This window comes from Plectropomus leopardus, chromosome 20 (assembly GCF_008729295.1).
Source record: "Plectropomus leopardus isolate mb chromosome 20, YSFRI_Pleo_2.0, whole genome shotgun sequence".
NCBI lineage: Eukaryota > Metazoa > Chordata > Actinopteri > Perciformes > Serranidae > Plectropomus > Plectropomus leopardus.
Genome location: NC_056482.1, coordinates 14,807,768 through 14,833,146, shown reverse-complemented (window position 1 = coordinate 14,833,146; position 25,379 = coordinate 14,807,768). Strand labels below are relative to the sequence as shown.

Below are 25,379 nucleotides of genomic sequence, written 5' to 3'. Positions count from 1 at the left end.
ATGTGGAGACATTCAAATGTAAAATGTATATATATATATATAGATATGTGTGTGTCTATATATATATATATACCACATTTATGTATTACTAACTATAAATTACTTTTTCCATTACTATTTTTGATATATAAACATATTAAGACTTTTTAAAAATGAATTATTTACTACTACAATAATTTACATATTTTTTGATTATTCTTTATTTTGATTTATTTAAATATAAATATATACTTTTTACAATTCTTTTAATATAGTTAGTGAAATTATTTACTACTGTAATTTATTTTTTATCTGTTTTAATTTATTTATATATAAACACATTTTTTAAATTCTTTATATATAATTATTATTACAAATCACTAAATTGTTTTTGTCTCAAAACAAACAATAAACATATAAAACAATGATGTTACAATTCGGTCGTCATCGTCTTAACCGTGCAGAGTTAAGGGTTGCGTCTCTCCCGTCCAGGAATAGATTATGTGATTCTGTCACTACATGGCTCGTGTGAACAAAGCCTCTTTTCTTTAGCCACAATGCTCTCCAGCGGGGTATCGCTATCTCTGCCCGGCCTGCAGCCTTATGAGTCACTGTGAGGTGCGCTATATCCGCTTTCTTTAAATTATTTGAATCTTTTGATTGCCGTGGATTGGATTTATCCAACAACCTCAATCTCGCTGCTTGGGGGGATTTCCCGGCGACCCAGCCTTAATCCTTTCTGACATTTGGTCACTGCAGACGTAGGAGTTTCCTGCAGGACTCAGAGCCGCTAAATGTCGTGACTGATGAGCTTCAACATAAACTTCAATACGATGCTGTGTTCATACCCACTGACGCATGAGTCGTCCTTCATGGTGCAGTTTATTTGGCATTTGATTAGATGTACATCTACCTCAGAAAAACACAAGCCCCCCCTGTAAATGAAGCATTGTTTTAAATTTAAAGGCTAGAAATAAAAGACAATGAAATGTAGCATTTGTTGTTATTATACATAAAACATTTCAAATCCAATAAAATTAGTTCTCACACCACCATAGTCTAGCACAGAAACTACAGTGTAAATGTGGTTGTTGGGGTCATGGGCAGGTTTTTGACGCACACGGAGATGTTAAATTATACGCAGGAGTCTTCGTATCTACTGTACAGGACAGACTAAAAACGTTTCCATCAAAAGAAAAATCTCTCAGCATGCCAAAAGATAAAAACATGCACCGCAGCTCCAAAAAGCAGGTTGAAAAATAAAAATTTGATGAAGAAAAAAAAAAATCCAAACCAGAACACCATCTTCTTTATACACACACACATGCAGACACTAATTCTTTTTCACAACTTATGAGATTTTGTTTGTTGGGTAATCCGCTGTGGATTGTCAATGCCAAAAGAAAAATGAAAGAAAAATGGGGAAAATATCAGCACAAAAAAAAAAAAAAGTTTTATACAGACAGTACATTCAAACATGAGACGTGCATTCAGACACACATTTACAGCTGGTTTTCTTGAGGCAGCTTGAAAGCGGTTTGAATGCTGGTTGTGGGTCAACTCGGGTTTTGGAAAAATTCATCCTTGAGTGAATCGAGCGATTGTCACCACAAAAGGGTTCTAACAAGTTCCAGATATACGAATTTACAATTTTCTTTATTACATTTTTTTTTTTTAAACTTCGATCCCATTGAGAAACAAGGACGGTAACAGACCCATCAACACCAAACAGAAAGAGACTCACAGCTACAACCAGCAGCTGAAAACGACCTCCAAATGTGACAAATCGACCCCCCCAAAAAAAACAAAAAACCCTGATTTAATCTAGGGATGAGCGTGCAAAACATTGATCTTTGAATCACTAAACATGGTTTAGTTAGCAAATACAGAACTATGCAGCGAAGAAAATAAAGTAACAACAATGGATACTGTCTGCATGATTATATCACTTCATGATTGGAACAGTTTATCTGAAATAAATTGACTCTCAAATTTAATAATGGGATATCTTCCCTAATCTTCACACTTGAAAAGCTTCGCTGCTTCCTCTTGCTGATCCCACAATAAAACAATCAAGATTACAGCCTGCAGTCATAAATTATCATCAAAATAACACAATAACAAACTCAGATAATTTTCAGTACCACAACATTCCTTGATACATAATGCCTTGTGTCAGCATTACCTATTAAAAACACCCTATAGCAGGAAACTACTACTTTCTTGCAAGGTTAAACCTCTTAGTTAGAAAACTTTTGCTGCAAATATGCGCTATAAACCTGGAAGACAGCTTCATGTATCAGACTAATAAGAAAGTGAGATTCTGATGAGCGAGTAGAAATCGAGATCTGGGACATGCCGCGACAGACGGGGCCAATGAGGACATTATTGTAGCCTGAAAGATCAACACAGACACGTCCGTTTGAACAACAATAAGATGCAAACAAAAACGCACAGGGAACAATAGCTGGCTTTACTGTCCGTCTGTCTTTCTTAACCTGGACTGAGACACACAGGTGTGACAAATCTGACCGGCACGGACCTGAAGGGGTATTTACATCAGGGCTCCTCGAGGCCAACTCTGAGATATTTCAAAAACTTTGCTCAGTCGATGCTAAACGTAAAAGCAGCCCTCTCAGCCTCAATGTAGTGTTTTTTTTTCTCTCTGTACAGAAACAGTCTGCTCTGCTCCCTCAGATGCCAGTGTTTAAAAAAAAAAAAAAAAACAACACTCAGAAAGCCGACTGCAGAGGAGTCTTCAGAAAGAGGGCACCCTCGCACTTTAAAGAAGCCTCTGGTGTGTCTGTACAAACTTGAACTCCCTGCAGTCAGCGCTTTGATAAACGACGATGCCACAGTCTGCTGCGTCCTCTCCCGGTGCAGAACGCGCTCATGACCTTCCTCAACCAGCAGGTAATGTCCGGATGCAGCTCCCTGCTGTCTGTGCGTCCACAGTCCTATTATACTACGGTGCTGAGGGTGGAGGCGCAGTCTGTGGGCATGGGAGCGGGGGCGTGGCCATCTGTCGGGGTGTCGGGCCCCACCAGGAGGGTGCTGCTATCTATGGAGTCCTCCCTCTCCTGAGTGGACGGTGCCGAATCTGGCACAGGAGCAGGGGCGTTGGGGATATCAGATTGGAGAACGTCTCCCATGGCGTTCATCTGGCTCGGCACCATGGAAACCCCGTTGTGTCCTGCGGGTAATGACACAGAAAGGAAATGAAGGCGAGAGGTGAACACACTGTACATGATAAGATGCATGAATAATCTCCGCCTACCGAGGTCCACGTAGAGGAGGCTGTCTGGGTTGATGGAGGCTTCATACGGAGGCGGGGGGTCGTCAGGGTGCTGGATGTCGGGGTATTTGTAGGCTGCGTACGGCGGAGGAGGCTCTTGGAAATGGAACGCGCCTCCCTCTCCGTCATCAGATAGATGCAGGGGAGTGAGGCCGGTGCCAAATGCATCTGGGCCGTAGTCAAAGCCTGGGACTCGTCTTCCAAGGTTAAAGTGGTGCACTGAGCAAATGAAAACAGACAGAAATGCAAAAAAAAACCTCCATGATTTTTCCAAACCTTTGAATGATTTGTCATAGTTTCATGACTCTTCCAGGGCTGGAAAATGTGATTTGGAAATTCCATGACTTTTCCATGACAGTGGGAACCCTGTTTACAAGGAGCCTGGTTTAATTTAGACCCTGGCATTAAGAAATTAACAACAGCCAGTCTTTTTTTAAAAACGTTTTTGAGAAACACCAATTTTGAACTGAAGCTCTCCATATCATTGCACTGAAAATTAATCTAAAATAAAAACTGATGCTGCATCTAATTTAATTGAGACTAATTATGATGACAAAGCCTTTAATTACACAACTAAATGATAGTTAAGAAAGAGGTGAGTGTTTGTGTGTGTCCAGCAGACTTAATGCTCACAGTTTCCTCCAATCAGAGTTTCGATGCGTTCACGTCTCCGCTGACGAAGTCTGTGCACCATGAATAGCAGCAGGGAGAGGATGAGGAAGGACGAGATGCAGCTGACGATCAGTCTCATCCCGCTGGCCATCGAGTCAAATAGGCTGTTTCCATCTGAGGAAAAAAAAAAAGAATAACGACAAAATAAAAGTTTCACACACTGTGAGCTCATTTGTGCACCAAAGTATGAGAGCGCAAAGCACAAATTTCTCTTTCCAAGCTCTGAAAGTAATTCTGCGTTTTTCATGTAGGAAGATAAAACTATGTGAACCCCACCCATGACAACATGACACCTCTTTTTTATTTTTTTTTAAATATGTCTTGCACACAGTGTAAAAATATCCTGTGGCTGAAAGAGTCAGCAAATGGATTGCCACAAGTTGCAATAAATCAAATACTTGTGTGCTCAACCTTGTGGTAACCTCAAAGACTGAGCACTTAAAGTTTCTATGCAGTAGCTAACACAAATACTCTGCTAGTGTTAGTACCTGGGTCCAGGCAGGTGAACTTGCAGCACTCTTTAGGATCCTTGCGGAAGTGCTGGCAGCCCTGTGGGCGCTCACACAACGCAGCCACGCACATCTCAGGCTCGCCGTCATGACACGTGCAGCTCAGACATGGGTCGTCTCCTTTAGGCGTGAAGTAGTAGCCCTCGTTTACAACGTTGTCTTTTATGTCTACACACGTTTGCCCTGGTGGAAAAATATAACCTCAAGACATAGTCCAACATGAACATTATGAGACTGGAAAAAAACAAGTAACATAATGTTTCTGATGCAAAAGGAAAAAGATGAGCGCTTACTCCTCTTGCAGAGAAATGGAAACTTCTTGTAGCAGTTCTCAGCATGCCAGCTGTGCAGACCTCGCTCGTTCATACTTTTGATCTGAAAGCGCTGCAGCTGGGCACAGAAGACATTGTCCTGGGTGGGAGACGCCTCCCCAAAGTTAGTCAGACCCTCAGGTGGCAGAAACACCTGCATTGATCCTGTTGAGGAAAACAAAAAAACATAACAATTTAAGCACTGAGACAAGTTACAGAAAAATCGTTGACTCTGTAACATATGAGGTCACATACCTTTGTATGCGACCTCCCAGCGGCCCTCCAGGGAGTGGTTCTGATTGGTGATCACATACTGGTAACCCACCCAAAACCTGAAAAACAAAACAAAAAAGTAAATGTCTACGGTGTTTAAAATGACTGTGTCAAATGGTGCATTTCAGCACTTCATCAAGCAATTTAAACTTCCACTTTTGGCCACTAGATGGCCTGCAACTAATGACAAAGCACCATCACTTGTCCTCCTCTGCTCTCTCTCACACACACACACACACAGACAGATACAATTGACCGTATTTATACTTATTTCATAAAGTCAAAAGAAAAAGATTCACAAAGCCAAAGCAAACATTATAACAAGTAGAAATGCAAATCAAAGGTTTTAATCTTGAGAGACAGAAGAGTTTGTAGAGCTCCCTTTTATACAAATGAATGACAGCACGCCTGTTCAGCTGGCTATTTTCTGTACAAATGAAGGCCTAAAAAATGCAAACAAAGACAAGGGTGCAGAGAATGGACAGAGTTATGCACGGGGGGGGAAGATATCTGAAAAGTGTTTGACTTCAAACAGAAACTACACAGGAACTTAAGTTACTAAGCTCAGACACACTTAAAACTGAACGTGGGATCTTCATCATCACCTTCTTTGCACAACAGAAGTCTTCTCTTACAAATGTGTTAATGCTTTTTTCACGCATTTTTCACACTCTTTTCCAAAGCAGTTTGCACAGATTTCATAGAGAGTACCTAAAACATATTGGATGAACTGTGTTAAACAAAAGGAAATCATCTAATTACAGCTGATAGAAATTACTTGCATGGTACTTGATTATGAATTGCGAGATGCATCTGTGTGAAACTCCTTTGCTCTATAATCGGCAAACAGTCCTTAACCATCTCTAAAAAATGCAACCTCTGCTATTAGCAAGCAGGGATCAAAGAGGCCAATGGCAAAAGAAAATCAATTATGAAAGCAATAAAAGAAATGGAGATAATGTCTCTCTCTTTCTCTGAATTAGGAACCAGTCCACACTGACAGTGATATTTTGTATTTTGTTGTGTACCGTGTTATGATTGATTGAAGAATTTATAATGTTATATTTGTCCTGTTGCTTGTTTTTAATGTCAATACTAGTTTAACTGTAACTTGTAAATTACTAGAAAGATTCATGAAATGTTGATTAAACAGTAACAATTTACATTTAAAGAAGTTCTTCCATGAAGCTGCAAGTAAAGACAGACGTGACTTTTTAAAAAAAAAAAAAAAAAAAAAAAGCAAAGTAAAGTAAAAACTCACTTGCACTGGTCTCTGCGCTCACAGACTTTGTCATCAAAATCCACCTCGATCTTCAGGATGAACTGCAGCTCCTCGTTGGTGACAAAAGTGGCCAATGAGCCGTTGACTTTCTGACAAGTGTCCACGGCCTGCCAGTAGTTCTCGTTCCTCAGGTACACTTTGTAACAGCTTGCCGTCTTCTCATAGTGGTGCCACCCGCTGGGACATTTCTCTGTGGATGAAAAATGTTTGATAAAAGCTGCATACAAATAATGCAAATTCAACAATTATATCATCAACTTCAATTAAGTGGAGGGAGTGAAGTGAGATGCTTACTGTTGAAGCGCACGGGTTGAGCCACACCGATGACATCTTCGACCTGGTCATATCCATTCCCAAAACGAAATCTTTCCTCCTTGATAGCTACAAAAAAAATGACTTAAGTTTAACATCCGTGGACACTTTTTTTTTCCTTACATGAACTCTGTATATTTTTTTCAGTGCACATATTGGTTTATGTTGTGCAGCCTGTTGAAAACCTGTGATGTAACAAACCAGGCCTTTCATTAATCTGATAGCCTTATAGATTAATAGATCAGCGCTGCTTGCTTCTGCACCAGCTCTGCCTGTCCACTCCACGTTCTAAATCATGTTTGTGTTACTTGTAAAATAATAATAAATAATACCATAATAATAATCATTAAGCTAAAAAGTTTATATATTCATAAATATCCACAGACTGACCCACAGCTTCCTAAACTAACAATCAGCCTCTACTTCTGAAGAGCAGTCATGTCACTACACGTGCACCCTGCAGCTGCAGCCTGTGAAAAACTACAAAACAAAAATCATCCGTTCTTTGGACATGAGGGAACAAATCATATGCACAAAAGTGCATCAGACTTGTGTCTGCACGCAAAGTAACACAACTTGTTAAACCCATTTTTTTTTAAAAAATGCAATCTGCAGTACGATGAATGCATGAAGGCCTTGCAGAATGACATCACTATTATATCGTATTGTCACCATTAATCCCCATCCTTGTCATTCTTGAGTCCAAGTGGATGTTTGTGTTGAATTTGAGGAAACTCCCTCAAGGCCATCTTCAGCGTTCACAAAAATGAGACCGATTCAAGGTCACAGTACATATACAGAGGTGGATGCGTATTTATAGAAGATGCACCAAATTCAGGTGAAGATGAAGACGAGTTTAAGTCTTATTTTGATGCTAGTACATCAGCAGGAATGTAGCACAACATGTAAGTGAAAGCAGTGCTCTGTTGTAACAGTAAAATAAAAACCTTTTGTCCCTAAAAAAATAAATAATCATGATAAATAGTTGTAATCTCAACACTGATCAAAATTACCATGAGTATCATTTTGGCCATAATCACGCAGCCTTTACTGTGTGGACTAGTACTGGCTTTCCTCCAGGTCCAGTGCTCTTTGTCTCACTAATTATTCACTTTATGTACTGCAAATCAACATGACCTCCTGTGTTGAGGTTATGACTTATGACAGGAATTTAGAAACATGTCTCAACAACCATTTATGCCTAAAAAATATCAAGGATGTTGATACAGATTTGCGGAAGATAAAAGCAGAACCGAAGTGTTCCATTGTTATTATTAAAGCAGTGCAGATTTTAACCTCTTGTTAAGTATCACTAGAGGCGTTTACAGTGATTCAAATCTAAAATCTGACCATTGTCTACAAACAGCAAAAACAACGTCTTTTTTCAAAGGGGAGTGAGACTTGATTGACATGAAATACAGGATCTCGTTCTCGTTCTATCCAAGAAAATGTTTTACTAGAATAGACAAACAATAGTTACTTCCCTATTTTCTCTTAGTTTACAACATCAAATACTCAGAGAGCAACAGGAAGAACAGTTGCCCATAAAAGAGGAAACATAAACTGACATTGGGACATTTTTTCAGTGAAATAAAAAAAGGGAACAGAAACACACTGATCTTATTACTTGTGCTGAAATCTGACTTTCTAGTCATCGTTTACATGTCATTTTTCATATAACACTGCAGGCTAATTAGCTAAAATAAACTCAGTATTCCCTTGATTCTGTGAAATTATAACGGTTGACAGAACAGTGCAAAAAGCAGAAATTACAGGGTATAAAAACAACAGTATCATATGTCGCAGCAGGAGGATCTTCTGTTTTGAATTACTGTGAAAAAAAGAGCAACTCGGTTCCCTAAAATTAACACATAAACTGAAGTGAAAAACTGTTGAAATGTTGAGAATCTATGTTGAGAATCTAGGATTTTCCTAAAAACCAACAGACTCATACAGAAGTAACCCCTTTCGATCATCATTCATAACCTAAAAAAGGGCAGTATGATTTTTTCCCTGTATTTTCTTATTTTCCTCATACTTTCTGTGCTCAGGAGAATGTTTAAAAGCGTATACCCCCACCATGCTCAGGTGAGGTTAGGGCTTTATAAAAAGGTAATGAACCGCTGCCAGACCGTAAGCAGAAAGCATCCAAGACAAGTTGCAACAGAATGAGATTTTCACAGTACAATAACCATCTCAGAAAATATTGCAGTTTCACAGTATCATGGTGTTACAGAATTATTATTATCATCAGTTACCTGACCATTAAAGGAATAAAAACACAATGTTTTTCATTTGGGTTAAATGCCATCTTATAACTTTTGAAACTTGAAACCGTTTTTTTGTAAAAAATGTATGTTTAAGTTTATTGTAGCTATTCCTATTTTTATTTCTCCATCTTTTGACAATACTTTTAATGCAACTTGTCTTCTGTTTGCAGACTGGCTAACTCCTGTACAGTCTACAACTGCTGCCAACACCTATTCCTGCATTGAAGTTATAAGGTTGCACAGTTTCCGCTGGTATTTTGTCTAGCTGGATTTAGCTTGAGAGATTGCTCCACCTCACGGTGTTATTCAACAAAGAGCTAATCCCAAACAAGAACATTGATTTCCATGCGTGTTGTTGATTTAGCAGACAATAAGCCCCCACTGAGGCATGTGTGAGCATTGTTTGGGGTTTTCTTGCCTTCTTCTGTTAAACCACAGCTACTCAGCACATAGGGGAAGGGTAAATGCATGATGTTCAGCTTTTTTGATTAATCATAACCAGCAGATCTGCTTCTGACGTTCTGTGTATTCATTCATGGTAAGTCCCTGTGATGGGCAAATAACCACAAAATAGCACAAATGGTAATTTTCTGACAAATAATTCATGCTGTTATTGGCTGTTCTACAAATGCCGTTTGACTGAGTCCAGTGCTAAAAACTTAATGACTATACAGTGTTGTTGGCCAGCCTACAGCGTTCACTCTAAAGCATGCACAACTGCTGCTGTATGGAGGTCACATGCTGAACTCAATCCTTTCAATAATTCCTATTATGCGGTCAGAAATCTGGGGATAGGGTCTCTCTGGATTTAAGAAGGGAAAACAATAGGATTTCTGTCAAAGGATTAGCAACATCTAAGCAGTGTTGAAGAGATCAGCGAGCAGTAAATAAAAACAGAGACACATGTGCAGCCACTCAGTGTTTAACTCTGCCTCCCGCTGCCATCTGACATTGTCAGTCCAGAGATGCAGGTCCTGAATTTTGATTCCTTTGGTGACTTTTTTTTGCACCTGCAGACTTAAACTATGTCTGAGCTGTTTGGTAAATCAGCTGAATCAGACTGTGTTTTAGGGCTGGACCCAAATATTCAGCCAATTAGATATTAGTATAATGGGGAGGCAATCATTTTTCAATTTAAGGATTTGGGCATTCCTTTTTTTGTTTTTCATTTATTTATTACAGAGGGTGAATGTCATTTCAATGTTTGCGAGAAAATAAACAAATACACCTTAAATTAGATTAGTATGCTCTGTTTCTGTTTCACAGGACTTTGTCAGGTTATTGTGAGCAGTTTGTAGATCTAGAATAATTTGCCCATGATAATAAAAAAATCTCACAAGCTGTGTAATGTCTTAAAAAACTGTATAGAAAGGTCAACAAACCCAACAACTCTGGAGTTTGGAATGCCTTGTGCAGTCACTCCAGGAATTTGTGATGTTGCAATTGCAATAATTCGGGTAAAATCAGGTAATCCCCATGACTTCTGCATGGCCTTGGTATTTTGATAAATCACCACAACTTTGACTGATTTCATTGTACAGCTGTGCACAGCATATTGATCACCTCAGCCCCTCTCTCCCTCTCTCTGTTTATCACAATACTGCTGCTGCATCTGTCACACACACAGTGACTGGAATGATAATTTTTCTGTTACTAATGGTTTCATTGACTGAGTCAAACCATTTTGGTGTCAGTGAGAGCACCACCAGGAGACAGACAGAATATTTGCTGTTGATCAATGCCAAAGCGCCAGACACAAGAAAAGGGTATTTGGGACAGCCCCACTGTGTTTGAGATTTGAAACACTAAAAATGTGACTGAGTCCTTCAGTTCAGTCAGGGATGCTTTTGCACTCACACTACAGGCTCTTCCTGCTCATATGTGGTCTACATGCTTCACTGAACACCTCTGGCTGTCGCTTGATTAGCTCCCAGTGTGTCCTTAAAGAATTCTGGGTGCATTCACACCTGTATTTAGAGCCGACCAGCTGTGATCCGAACCGTCCAAGTGTGAAAAGGTACAGGGTGTTGCTATTCTTTCCAAAAATCAATCATGTTATGGGTGTTAGATAACAGAGTGGGTGTAAAAGGGCTTAAGTGAGCTATACTCACGGGGACAGTCCATCTCGTCACTCTTGTCCTCACATGCTGTCCAGCCGTCACACTGCCAGGACATTGGGATACACTGCATCTTCCCACTGCGGCAGGCAAACTGCCCAGGGCTGCAGCGCTGCTCTGAAATACAACAAGAGAGTTCGTGTGGTCAAACCTGCACGTGACTGAGCCTTTTTTTTTCAAACAAGAGAAAAAAAACATTTCAAGTCCAGCAGAGGACTGAATGATGCCACGTGAGCTTTTAATGGCTGTTGATAAAATAAGAGATCATAGATGGTGAAGGGGTGAAAATTTGGGGGTATGGAATACATAAACTGATTTTCAATGTTCCTCTTGATAGCTACTGAAACACATTCAAATAAGACTAGCACTGCACCAGTGGGACGAACTTAATCAGCAGAATGTAAACACACTTCCTGTCAGCATGTTAGCCCACGTCTCACTGATTCAATATACTGAGACAGCAGAGGAGGAGGGCATAAAAGATCATTGGTAGAAGTTAAAAAAGGATGCTCGCATAGAAAATCCACAGCCGCCACGGGAAGTTGTTGCTTTCACAGTCTTGATTTAAAATGATCTATAATAAAAGCTACAATAGGTAGAACTTTATTTTTTTAGAGCAGAAAGCCTTTTGCACTAAAATGTTGTCCACCTTCGATGACGTCATTACATTATGTTACAAGCAGTCCAAAAGATGGTGAAAACATGCAATGGTGCCATAAGAGCAGAAAAGCCAGTTGATAGAGATGTTTTTTTTTAATTTATGACGCAATTTTAATATTTTATTATGTTTACTAACTTACATAACCTTTACGATTTTAGATTGCGCAGATTTTAGTAATATGAAATACAAAAAAACACTTCAGCGCATATATATATATATATATATATATATATAAAAAAAATGCAATTACGCAATGCAATTTTCCCTCAGATGTGGTATCAAATACTTACTTTACAGTTTAACAGTAAACTTAATTGTCAAAAATGACATCAGCACACTAAAATGGGTATTTTTAGTGAATTTCATAATTCTAAATTAGTCTAAGCCCCTTTTTCTGCATTATGCTCTGTTAAAAATTGAACTTGTCATTTTGTGCATATCGGACAGCATACATGTTGTATGTTGATAAATATCTAAGGCTTAGTAATGGTTCAAACTGAAGGATCTGCTGACACAGTCTAACAAAAATGTCAGACAGCCACTACACTAAAAGATACACTGCGTGCTTACCTGACAATAATCTTGCCAGAGCTAGCCGCGGACCTGAAACAAATAGAAACAATAGAGTGACTATCCTGTATGTCAGTGTATTGGCTTTTAGGGGACAATATTCATCATGTTTGTGCTGCTCATTATGAATTCTTTAAGGATATCTATTATTTATACTGTCAACAATGCTCTGGCATGTGTCAGTGCTCAGTGATTCCCCCAGCTGCTTGCCCAGTGGAGGGTACATTACACCATCTGTGCTTGAATACAGGTGGTTATGTGAACCTCCAACAGAGCTGGACCACCCACTCACCTGACAAATATGGCAACACTATTTTTACTTTGAAAAAAAGCTCAGAGCTATTTCAAGTGACTATTGTTTCATCTGTGCATCAACCAACTGACCCAGGTGACATAAACACACACAAACCAGACTTTCAGCTTTGATCATCCCTCAGAGCAGCAACCTACACTGGGCTTTAATACAGGGATAAAAAATGACCTTTATTTGCATTAGAGTTCTGACTGCTGCACATATTAATGATTCGCCGGAGTAAAAAAAACAAACGTGTGCCACTGGCTTTGACATATACTGCAAAATTCAAATGGCAAAGGATTGATTGACTTTTACAAACCAGATGTAATTAAAAGTTTTTCAAATATTAACAATCAGAGAAGCAGCCTCACCACAAGCTTTCTTAGAAAATACCTTGCAGCTTAATGATAAAAACATGATAGATCATGTTTTCAAAAACAGGAATCTCACATTACACCAAATATAACCTTGTTATGTTCTACTGTAACAAAGGTCACAAACTTTACCTTACAAGGTCGTATTGACTCCATTCTGCACAACATCCTGCTTACTACATGGCCCAGATTTAGCCATGAAGAACAAGGTTAACAGAAAAAAAGTACTGCTGTAACCCCGTTTGCTCTTGCATAACATACCAGTATAGTTATGTTGTGAGCTTCCAGTTTATCAAAGACATTCATATATGTTGGTAGTTTAAGGCCTAAGCCATTTTTCCCACTGGACTATGTTTTAACCATTGAAGGGGCTTCAGGACTAAACAATAAGGACTGCCTGACTGCCTGGGGTAAAATACCACGTTGGGCTAATAAATCTAGCAACTAAATTGCCTTACTGGGTAAGTGGTAAAAAAAAAAAAAAAAAAAGAAAGAAAGAAAAAAGATCCCTGATGAATGAGCCATCTCGCCTGCTTCTCGTCAGAGATCAGAGTTGCACATGCATTACTGAAGCACTAGCCGGAAAATGGAGGTGGCTCAAAAAAAAAGGACAAGTGAGCATTTCAATTATCCTGGAAACAGGTGTTTAGCTGGGTGGCGTTAGAGGATGCTGGTGACACTATGATAACTATTTTTTGTGCAGTGTGCCACAAGTTTGATAGCAAAGACTTTAGTCTTTGCTATCAAACTTTAGTTTTTTTAGTTGTTATGATAACTGCTAATAAATACAACAATTTGTGCAGTGGCAAGTAAATATTGACTTTTTAGACACCTCAGTCGACTGAGATTACTTCAAATTGAGCATTTTTTTGGGGGGTTTGTTTGGTTGTTTGTGTTCTTTTCTTGTTTGTGTTCTTTTTCTTTTGCAAGTCAATGTGCTGTGCAGTGCACTTCTAGGGATGTTTTTGTCTCCAGATTTTACCGCAGAGTGAGCACTCGACTTTCACGCTACTCTTTGATACACGGAGCTGCAAACACACAGGCAGTGACAGAGAGTTACAGAGAGGAGAGACCTTCAGCTCACAGCAACTTAATATGACCCAGTCTCTGGCTTTTGCTTGAAATCAAGTGTTGGCAAAATATGTTGTTACCGCCTTTATCTTGTTTACTATATTACGTAAATGCCACCCGGGGGCCAGTTCAAACTTTAAAACTTGATATGGAAAAAAAACTGAATAACCTGAATAAAATATTCGTATAAGGCAGCCAAATCTGATCCAATCCAAGTCTGGTACAGGTCTACACTAAACAATGGCAATAGTGCTAAAAAAGCCAACACTGTTACCGAGGGAGAACCAAAGAACAGGTGCTACACCTTTTGGAAAATGACATCCCAATATCCGCAATAAACATTGTATAAGCACCGTGCAAAGTGCAGGCGATGAGCTAGCCACTGGGACACACACATGCATTAACAAGCTTACAACACACACACACACACACACACACACACACACACACACACACACACAGACACAGACACAGAATGACTGTATTCTCTGGTCAGGACACCATTGCTCCACTAGTTTTTACATAGCAAATAGTGTTTTGCTGCTATATTAATGCTCTGACTGTCACATTCAGGACCTTTAAAAAGCTTACACTGCATGCAGCTGTGCTGATCTCAACGATAAATGATTAGGAAAAATAATCAAATAAGATCTGGGTTGAAAAAAAGTCAACCTATCCTTTAAGGCTGACCTTAGTACAGACGGCCTTCTCTCTGCCTGAAAGGTGTGCAACAAAGCAGACGTCATCTTGTCTAATTAATGCTAAGTGGATTGAGACGCATTATAGACTTGTCTCAGTCTCCCGGGCCTGGATGCACTTTCATCGATCCCATCGAACTTGAATATGTGTCAAATTGATGGATAACATCAGAGACCATGTTTCCCAAATGTAATGTTAATAATTAATGCATATACAGAATAACACGCTGAGTAAAAATGCTTTCAAAGATGATAAGTCAATCATCTTTCAAGTGTCTTGCAGGATTTTATAATTGTGTGAAAATATAGTATATCTATCATAATAAGCTTTCTACATATACAAACTATTTTATGACGATTTTTGAAAACCTTCACCATAGGGAGATGTGAGCATTTCCCTTGCCGGTACATGGCTGAATGTTGATGTAACAAATCCTCTGACGGCCAAGGACCTTTTGAAATTAACATATTTTTTCCCCAACAATACATATTGTAATAAGACTTGTTGCTTTGCTATGTTAGCCTGCTGGGAGGCAAGCAAGCAAACAAAACCAAAATCCAGCAGGGGATTGTTTATCTAAAAAGTAGCCGACTCTTAAGCTGTATCGGTATGCGCTTTCGACTAGAAAATAAAAGCCTGGTTTGTGCTTTCTGGTGCCTGCAGTTTGAATAAAGACTTGCTGCCTGCATAGATCAGTAGTCTTTCTTTTCGTGCTTTTCCGAAAACTGCGGCTGGAAAATTCAAGGGGGTAGAATTTATTCAGCTACCCATAGTCTTTTTAAGGTTATCAGATATATGCTGAAGGCACAGCTTGAGCATCTCCAGGTTAAAAAAAAAGGTCTCTATCTTTGACAGCTTCAAGCTGAAGTGCACTTCTCTTGTCATTATCTGAACTTCCTGGTGATTAGGATTGAGTATCTGAATTTGTGGTTCTGTGGTTCAAAGCTGCCTGAAAGCTTATCTTTGCCTCCCTGTTCAGTAGATTAGAGAAGTTTTAGTGCACATATTTAATGAGGAGGCAAATTGTTTGTTTTTTGTTTGGAGACAAGTTAGATGAAGTTGATGGCTCATGGTAAACCACAACATGACCAAAAGCAAGGCAGTGCATGTCTGACATTCATGCACACATATGAATAAATGTTCTCTTAATTTTGCTCGTATCCACAATTTGTTCTCATTTTGCCAGTACCCATTTACTTTTGGGATTCACAAATTTTGGGCAAGAGAAAATTGAATGACTGGTCAAGAGCACTCTTACCAAAATAAGAGAAAAACCTACCTATACTAATAGGTGACTTATGATCAAGTGGGATTCATATTTAGCACACCTGGTAAGAGCAAATTTGGATGGTTAAGAATATCTGGTGCATCTAGAGTTGGTTTCTCTTACATTTTCTCAGAAAATTAAGAGAAAATATAACAGAAATTTAAGAGAATGGTGCTGCATGAGGACTGTTTTATCTTAAAGATGTATATAAAGTAATGCATCTGCCAGGGAGCCCATGCATTAATGACTGATACATGACAGTTTTGAAGGCCATGAGCAGGCTGGATAAAAACCTCTTATCCAGGCCATTTTGCTCACAAGCTTCGGATTTTGGGATGTCACGTCTACAAATGAGCGAACACTGGCTACCCTGAGCCTCTGCATCTCTTACATAACTAACAGGAAAATACAATAAAGACTATGAGACTGCCCAAACTCATTCCCACCGAAGTATAATGGCACAGTGAACTGGCCTTGTACACGGTGCACTGCATCATCTCCAGCCGCTGATGATTCACATCAACACTGAAGCTCACTGACAGAGGAAGTGAGTGGGTATATGGGCACTTATTTCTTTCTTTATAACACCTCACACTTAAAATCAATGTATTTTCTTTACACTGTGTAGATAAAAGCACTCCAAGTCAAATTCCTTTGAAATCATAGTCATTTGTTTTGGGTAGTCTACGTAACAAAAAGCAGTTTGGGTAAATTATTACTTGTGTTGTCTGAAAAACTTGACACTTATACTTCTTTTTAGTACTAATGCGACACTGTCTATCTTAAACAGAGTTCCTATTAACTACAGAGCTGTAGCACTGATGTTTACCATATTACGAGAAAATGTTAATACTGGTCATGTCTATTGTTCCCCGGATAAAAAAGGATGAACTTTACTGACCTAGATCATACAACAGCCATTATCTATGTGGTGGGATATCAGGTACAAGACTCTTGGCTTTTATTGTCAGCCTTCCTCAGATCTCTGCCCTGTGACACGGCCAGTTTCCTCCCTTGAGATTTTCCGCAACATTTTCATTTCCTCCACATTCACTTTTGACTGCTCGACAACACAGGACAGCAGCATGAGCAAGATGTTGCAAAATGTTGCAGGTGTGAGGGTGAAAAAGTCTCAAGACAGAAATACGTGAAAGGTCAGACTTCTGCATAAAGTAAATATTTCATCTTTAATCTTGTAACTAACTGATGGATGTGGACAAAGCCGGTAAAACAGTACTCCCAAAATAATAGAATAATATTTATTTACCAGTTTTATTCATTATTATTATGAAAAAGTAAATATTTTAAAGCCGTAACCGCCAGTCGAATTGGATCTGGCTGTGCAATACAAATATTCAACAATTCATTTTATTTTCGTAACAAAGTTTTAAAGTTGGACAGGCTCCAGTGTGACAGCAACACTCAAATTATTTAGTAAACAAGCTAATGGCACAAACAGCGGGTCATAAATGTGCAACACTACATTTGTCCGACACTAGATATAAAACAAAAGCCAGACTGTATTGTATTAAGTTGCTGTGAGCAGTAAACTCATCACTTCTAAGCAAAAGATCTCTCCTTTTGCCGCTGCTTGCATATCCGCAGCTCTCTGATCCACCAAAGAGTAGCGTGAAAGAACAATCACTTCGCAGCAAAACCTAGAGACCAAAACTGTGAGTGCGCAACGCTGTACGCCAGTCTGTCTTTGTGTGTCCCCACATTTCTCCTTCTCTGTTTAGACACAAATGTATACTTAATCAGATGTATAATTTATCATTTATCATAATCAACTCATTCATATCATATCTAATATAGCGTTTATATTGTTCTTAAGAGTATTTAGTGTGTTTTGCTGGCACATTTGCTTGCGGCCTGTCAGTCATGTTGTATATATAAACACATCACTGACCCAATGAACACTTACTGGCTGTTGAGCTTAAGGTTTTGCTTAAGGTTGTCCTTAGAAAACTATTGGAAGATGTAAACAAATTTCCAGAATTCAATGGACCTTTTGCCCTCAGAAAGACAATCATAATGAATGTATTAAAAACACATATTGCGTGCTCTGTATCAAAGATGATTTTCAGAAAACCCACAAATGTGTCAACCACAGTAGAATCTTTTAACATAGCTTGATTTTTGGCCAAAAGCAAAAACTTCCCTTACCATCATATAAATAACAAGAGTGTTTTCCAAAAGTCCTTTTTCAAACCTTTTCTTCACTAGTCTTTGAAAAAAAGCACATCACTCTGGCTTCCCTGTGGCTTGCTGTAAGCTAACTGTCAACTGCAACTGTAGTCTTGTCAGTGAAGTATCAGGTGAACAAATGCATCTGGCTGACTGCTGATGGGTGATGTTTGTCAAAAGTTAAACTTCAGCCAACTTTTTTTGCTGAACAAATCATATTACACTGGCAACTAAGCTCCATAGACAACAAAGTTCAGTTAACTAGTTGCTTAAGCTGATGGCCGAGTTGCCTGCAGCTACAAGTAGCACATGGACATCTTGCAAATGTCACTAAGCAAAACTCACACAGTAAAGCCTCTAATTTCTGAACTTCTGCAACTGCATTGGGTAGACAGTTGTGAAATACACAGGACAAATGACCACATTGATCAGGTGAACAATATATTTGTGATCACGCGGCATACATGTCTCTGTAGCAGGGGAGTAAAAAGACATGTGCATGAGCTAACCACAGAGCCACTGCACTGCCCCGAATATATGATCATATCTATTTCCTTTTTCTTTTTTTAATGTGTCACATATCTGTATCTGTATACATCGCATAAAACATACATGCATGAGCAACCCATGGACTTTTTATTTTTTTACATGTGAAACTTATTGCAGCATTAAAAGGGATTCAAATCATATTTTAAATTAACCCTTTAACACCTGGATCAACATCAGTTTTCTCGTGCTGCATTCAGATGTCTTAATACACATGCATTTAAACTTCTGAAGCCTGAGGAAAATTTGTATGATTTCTTTCAAAAACAGGAAAACATAATGAGCAACTTGACAAAATGTCCCACAAACTGCCAAAAAAACAAGGTGGAAGGTGACAAGTAAATGGTCTGAAAATTGACTAGGGGGTCATTACACATTCTAAAAAAAAGAGGAAAACAGAACACTATATTTATAATTCGCTCAATAATATATTTAAAATTATGTTACAGAGAAAAAAAGATTTTTTTGCACTCCCTTTTACTTCTTTCTTTTTTTTCTTATTATTATTTTCAGGTAATTTTCTTTTTTTACTAATTTCTTGCTAATTTGGGGTGCATTTCTTGTTAAGTCACTTGAACCCCTGAAACCTGTATGAGGTTTCAAGGGATTAAAGGCACATCCAACATCTTTAATTCTCCCTTGGATGCAGAGAGTGTTAAGACCGTCGTTCAAAATGTTGACGTAATGTTCTGGCTCACTGACATTTATGCAGAACTGGCTGTGCGAAACTGAAGACTATGACCAGAGAGCCATTTAATGGCCATCTCACTTCATGATGCTTTGCTGCTAATCAGCAGCAGTAACTGTCAGATTCTGAGAGACTTGTAAAATGGCTCAACCCTACCTGTATGACATGAAAAGTGTTTCATATTCACACCTGCTCAAACGTTTTCTAAATTTGAACTATCTTCCAGCAAACTGGATTATTCTTAAGATGAATGTCCACACCGTGTGGGCACCAAGCTCTGAGATGCCTGCACTTGATGTGAACCAGCATGCTCTACAAAAACAAACCCTCTGTGGCACAGCTTGTGCAAAATATGATAAAACAAATAGTCCCCTTTGTAGGAGGCTTGGCATGAAGGCCATACTATCCCCCAAACAATGAGGAGTTAGTGCAAGCCGAAGCTATTCAAAAGCATTAAAGCACAAGGCTGAAATATGTATGACTTTTCACTCAATAAAATGGTGTTGTGTCCACTCTTTAACATTAGAGTGAATAATGAATACACCTTAATGAATACACCTTTGCAGAATGAATAATTACAATTCATAACACTCCTTAATCGAGTGCAAATGAACCACAAAGAGCCTCCTTAGTTAATATTCGGCCAAGAACCAAACACAATTGCAGTTAAAGAGGCATGCAGTCTTGTGTGTGCTGCATTATCTGGGCCCTTATTTAAACCAAAACAATATTGCCTTTATTCATCACTTGAACTAACAACAGCTTCTAAAATCCCCGCGACTGTCAGGATCACAAGATCGGGTCTTAAGGAAACCACAAGATGCATCTATGCTCTCGACGCTTGAAGGAATCCAGGAAACACTATACAAGTGATTGCATTTAAGCAGGGAGTACTGAGACATGACGTGAAATCATTGCCCTATTTGGATCATTTAACACACATTTTGTGCCAGACATGATTACTTGAAATGGACTTGAGAGTGCCAATGCTGTTTTGAAAGTGGCTAGATTACTTTAAACATACATACTCGCTATGCATTTGCTTATTAGAGGTTTTGCATTTATATATTTTTTTAATTTTTTAAGACACATTTTTTTGCAATACATGTATGAGCAACTCATAGACTCCACATGTTTTTCATGTAACCAACTTGAACATTACTAGTGATTTTAATCATATTTTAATTACAATCAAGTCCAAAATGTTTCAGTCTCCTTGGATGGAGACTGTAAAGCCTGAATCAAAATGTTAGCATAATGTTTTGGCTTGTGTCTGCAGTATATACTGCACACAAACCACAAAAGCATTTTTAGGGAAGTGACAATAACAGTACTGTGTGGTTCATAACTCGGATGTGTTAAACTGAAAAAGATGAGTCAATGAGAGCCAGATTTTGTAACGCAGGAACATGAATCTCTGACATGCATTTTAAATTACAGCCTCACGTCAAAGCGGACAAACACCAAGTGATGTTGTGGAGGATAAACACACCTAGGTTCAATTGTTTATACGGCTTTTTATGCAAGTAAAACATCTATTTTAAAATATGGGTGAAGATATTTTTTACGCTACAATTTCCCAAAACAGCTGCATCAATAAGTGTCAAGCGGCTTATGAAAGAGAAAACAAACTGCGTTTTTATTTCACGAAATGTAACTAAGTAGAGCGTAAACATCTTAAACGATACGCGACGGAGGATTTGGTTTGCTTACTTTTATTTTTATTTCATGTTGTTAGTGCTAATGTACCGAGAGCAAGGCGGCGTCCACCCCGTCCAGCAGAGGCACAGCAGCGGTTAAAAAACCAACAGAGTCCCCGGTTTATCCACGGGCCTTTCCGGCTGACCTGCCGCTTAGCTTCCAGCTGTAATCTGTTTACTCCACTTCCCAGCCGAGCCTACGGGAATGTAAATGTAGGAAAACAACTTGAATTTATTTACCTGTCCGTGGTGGGTCCGTTAACGTGAGGACGAAGAGAAGAGAGAGGAGGACGAAACTGCTGCTGTCAGCCTTTGGCAACATTTATCCTCCATTCATAGTAACTCCTCTATCCAGAAATTTAAAAAATATACCGAGGATCTGCACCGCCGCCGCCGCCGCCCTCTCCGGAGTTATATCGTTAAACGCCTGACACACTTTATACCCATTTTTTTGCACTCAAAGCGGCAGTTAACGAAGAAAAATGTATACAAAGCATCGTCGCACCGCACAAGCGACGCAGATTGTGGTTAATCTGGCCCGAGCTGCTGCCGCTAGCTAACTGTCGTTAACGTCCGTCCTCTCCTGCTGCTCGGTGTGGAGCGGCGCTGATCCAAGATGGCTGCGGCCTCCCATCACAACAATCCCAAACATTCAACACACAAGCTATCAGCTGGAGGAGCTGCCGGGGCGGAGTTTAGCCGCTAATACCCGCTGTGGCACACGATAACCAAGGGTTTGTTTGGTTTTTTTTTACATTTATGAAAACAGTACATTTATTGGTCAACAGAATTTCCAGATAAAATAATCAGCCAAACAGGTATAAAACCAGAAAGACTAAAATAAAAAAAAAAAAACCAAAACAAAACAGAACAGAATAAAATGAAAAAAAAAAAAAAATAAAATAAAATAAAATAAAATAAAATAAAATAAAATACAAGTACAATCGTTATCATAAATTCTGACAATAATACGTTAATGTAAATAAAGGAGACAAACGTAGGACTTCTGGGTCAACATTATCTAGCTATATTTACATTGTGAAAGATATGTCATACGTAATAATCTTTAAATGGTATGTGTAAGTAGCACAAAGTAAGTTTAATATCTAAAATTTTGGTTGGTGTAGTCCATATTGTCTCTGAGTTAATGAGAGAAATGCAAAAAGTGTTGCAACCATCCCTAGTCTCCCCTACACCTTGAAAAAATAAGTGTTTTCATGTTTCTACCATATTGTTACAGAAGGTTCATTTGTCAAACATATCCAGAATGTATCTATGAAAAACAGAATTTACTGGATAGTACCTGTGTATAATTTTAAAAAGCAAGTCTTGGGTTTTGTTGGGAAGCACATGTTTGTGAGGAGGAGTAAATACAGTATTCCATGCTTCGCAATAACCAAACTGTGTGTGTTTGTGTTTGTGTGTGTCCGTTTGAGATTATTATGAGATAAGATTCAGCCAAAAATATCAGAAAGGATGGCATCAACACACAGGCGGCGCTGATGACTGGCACAGTTTATCAATTAGGAGAGCCGCTGGCATACAGGGCAGTGTGTTTTCCGCTGGTTCTGCCCCACAAGACTTTGATGAAGGGTGATTGTGCTAATTAAAGGAGATAATTAGATGTAATGACATAGTTAACCTCAAGGTCACGAATATATGTGAACTCCTATCATCCATCGCTCCAATTAAGATGAGATATATTCTAAAAAAAAAAAAAGCCATCTACAGTAATTTCAATCAAAGCAGTCATGGAATAGGATTCGCCCTTTACATTTGGAAACCTTTGTACTAAAAATGCATGAATATGTATTCTACCCCAAATGTCATTTTATAATATGCTATATTTCATGGCCTTCCATTTCTTCCCAGGATAATTTGACCTTTTTGGCCTTGTGTGAAGGCCCATGGGTCAGATTCAAAGACTGCAATTATCATAATAATTGTTTTTGAGCAAATTTTATGGCTTACTTTTGACATCATATCGGAAATATATATTTAATGTCTTACAGCAGTGGAGCCAGACCTTTTTCCTTACGGGACCCCTTTTCCTGATATTTTTAGAATTTTCTTTGCACAGTTCTTTGTCAAACAACCATACAGGCTTCTTTTTTTGTGGATGAATTTTGTGTTTTTTCTCGTCCCTGACGCTTTGCCATTGTTCTATTAACACTTTGTTTGTTTAACTGCATACTTTTCCAATGCAGGACGGAGCTGTTTAGCAGAGACTGAAGGCATTTTGATTATAGCTTGTGCACAGGCCATCTTGGTGCCCGTATCCTGAGTTTTTTTTTTTTTTTTACCACAGAAATGAATGGAATGCTAATATATGGGTTTACCGTATGCATTTTAACTTATATACCTTAAAATGAAGAGGGCCTTGTATGTTTGCTGACTCTGCTGCTATTAATCACTACTGATGTCACTTAACCTTGCAGTTTTTGTCTCCATATGTTCTTGTATAGTTCTCCTATGTTTATTGTATTCTTATTTAGTTTAGCTTTTTACATACCTTATATTTTTTTGTTCACTTTCTAAAATTATCTGCACTATTGCTGTTGTTGTGCTACTGCAACAACCAAGCTTTCCCTTTGGGGATTCATAACGGTTTATCTTATCTTATTAGGAAGCATGAGTATACCATCCAACCAAGTCCATGTACATGTGAGCATGTGAAAAGGGGCTGCACACAATATAAAACAAATTAAAAAATCATATTGCGATTGTTTTGACAGATATTGCATATGTGATATAAGACATGATTATAGTAGGAATGGAATTTTTTGCAATTAATTTTAAAAAATAAATGAATAAAAGTGACAATGTGATTTTTGCTTGTGTCTGTACCAAACTAGCATGCTCCCTTATGATTTGCAGGCCAGAGCATTTCTGTAGCACAACAGTTCTTTATTTATAATGGTACGTTGTGACACATTTTAGCTTTATCAAAAGATTGCAACTCCTGTAATTGATATTGCACTTGGCCATATTGCAATTTTGATAATAATTTGATTAATTGTGCAGCCCTAATGTAAATATTTTTCAAGGCACATTTATCAAAATGCAAATCTGTCTAAAAACAACATTCCCCTGCCAAAAACTGCTTTTGTGACAGCACCAGAATCAAGTGGACATAAGCAATATGCATATTAAACATTCACTGTTTTGTAGACATAGGTTTGAATGAGTAAGTTTAATGTCCACAGCTGAGACAAAATGATGTATAAGCCACTCCTGGATAACATCCCTGGTTATGAAAACAGTGACCTTTGAACCGTGACCCCCTGAAAATGTGAAGTCGTAAATCGAACTGCAGGGTGTGGGTGGGGGTGGGTGTGGGTGTGTGTGTGTCTGTGTGTGTGTGTTGACTTCTTCACACAACAAAACATCATATGATAATAAATCTGGCCGTAGGAAACCCTGTAACCTCTAATGCTTCAAAAACACAGACTGAGGGCATGTTGGGTATTTTCAAATCACAATAGTACGAATAGACGTGCATTTGAAGCTTGCTTGAAAAAAAGGTTTATTTATTATTCACGGTTCTGTTCTACTACCAGCAGGAGGTAGAGCAGAACTATTGATGAGTGTGTCATCTGTTGATACATGGTATTATACTTTTGTAGACCTCTTACCGTCAAAAAAGCTCAGTTTTATTATCGATTTTCAGAAAAAGGTTGCACAGATTTATGATGCTGAGTCCAGCTCTGCCTGTACTGTTTTTCCAATATATGGCAAAAAGAGACATTCATCATTTACTGCCTCCAGTGAGCTCTCTAACTGAAGCTCTGTTGTCCTTTTTCCATTTTAACACAAACACAAAAGTTTGGGTAATTTCTATGGTGCAGAGACAAACACTGAAATGCCATGGCAGCATGTATGGAGAGCTGGGAGGTACATATCTACTGAATGCTGTGAGGTGAATCCTCATTTGTGTGTTTGATTTCCAGAAACAGTAACTGAATTATATTGACAAAATATAACCATGTGCTGCTGTGTTTGTGACAGGGATAACAAATGTTTTTTAGAACTAAAACAGCTGTACAAAAAATTCTAAAACCTTACATTTGGGATTAAAAAAAAAAAAAGAAAAGAAGATAAACAATTAAATAGAATTTGGACATTTGACAGGCACCTACATAAACCCATCTGTGCTGAAAATGTAACAAATAAATCCTTAAAAACTCCTCCGTTGTCTGTGCATGTCTTTATCCAGTCGCCCAGCTGAAAGCTGTACTCTTTCATTTGAGAAAACTGGGTCTGGACAGTTTATAATTGAGTTTCCTGTATTATAATATGTC

General features: G+C 38.5%; 1 protein-coding gene across 4 annotated transcripts; it reads right to left on the bottom strand.

Moving 5' to 3' along the window:
- Positions 1-1,236: 1,236 nt before the first annotated feature.
- dgcr2 (DiGeorge syndrome critical region gene 2) lies at positions 1,237-21,698 on the bottom strand. 4 transcript variants are annotated; one of them, XM_042509789.1, is made up of 11 exons: positions 21,319-21,698; positions 12,252-12,284; positions 11,015-11,137; positions 6,616-6,702; positions 6,301-6,511; positions 5,022-5,098; positions 4,749-4,931; positions 4,435-4,656; positions 3,908-4,057; positions 3,257-3,493; positions 1,237-3,172 (listed from the first exon to the last, which is right to left on the bottom strand). In XM_042509789.1, exons 1-11 carry the CDS (start codon positions 21,398-21,400, stop codon positions 2,940-2,942), a joined length of 1,638 nt encoding a protein of 545 aa, XP_042365723.1. In that variant the 5' UTR covers positions 21,401-21,698; the 3' UTR covers positions 1,237-2,939. The 4 variants fall into 4 exon arrangements, with proteins under 4 accessions (XP_042365723.1, XP_042365722.1, XP_042365724.1 ...); XM_042509788.1 differs by having other exon boundaries at positions 3,908-4,060; positions 21,319-21,697; XM_042509790.1 differs by having other exon boundaries at positions 3,908-4,060; positions 4,435-4,638; positions 21,319-21,697.
- Positions 21,699-25,379: the final 3,681 nt, after the last annotated feature.

Coding starts and splice junctions, on each gene's coding strand:
- dgcr2 (XM_042509788.1), bottom strand. CDS start 21,400: ATGTTGCCAAAGGCTGACAGCAGCAGTTTCGTCCTCCTCTCTCTTCTC. Junction 4,061..4,434: donor GTTCACCTGCCTGGACCCAG/GTACTAACACTA, acceptor TTTTTTCCTCAG/ATGGAAACAGCCTATTTGAC. Junction 3,494..3,907: donor AACTCTGATTGGAGGAAACT/GTGAGCATTAAG, acceptor TCATTTGCTCAG/TGCACCACTTTAACCTTGGA.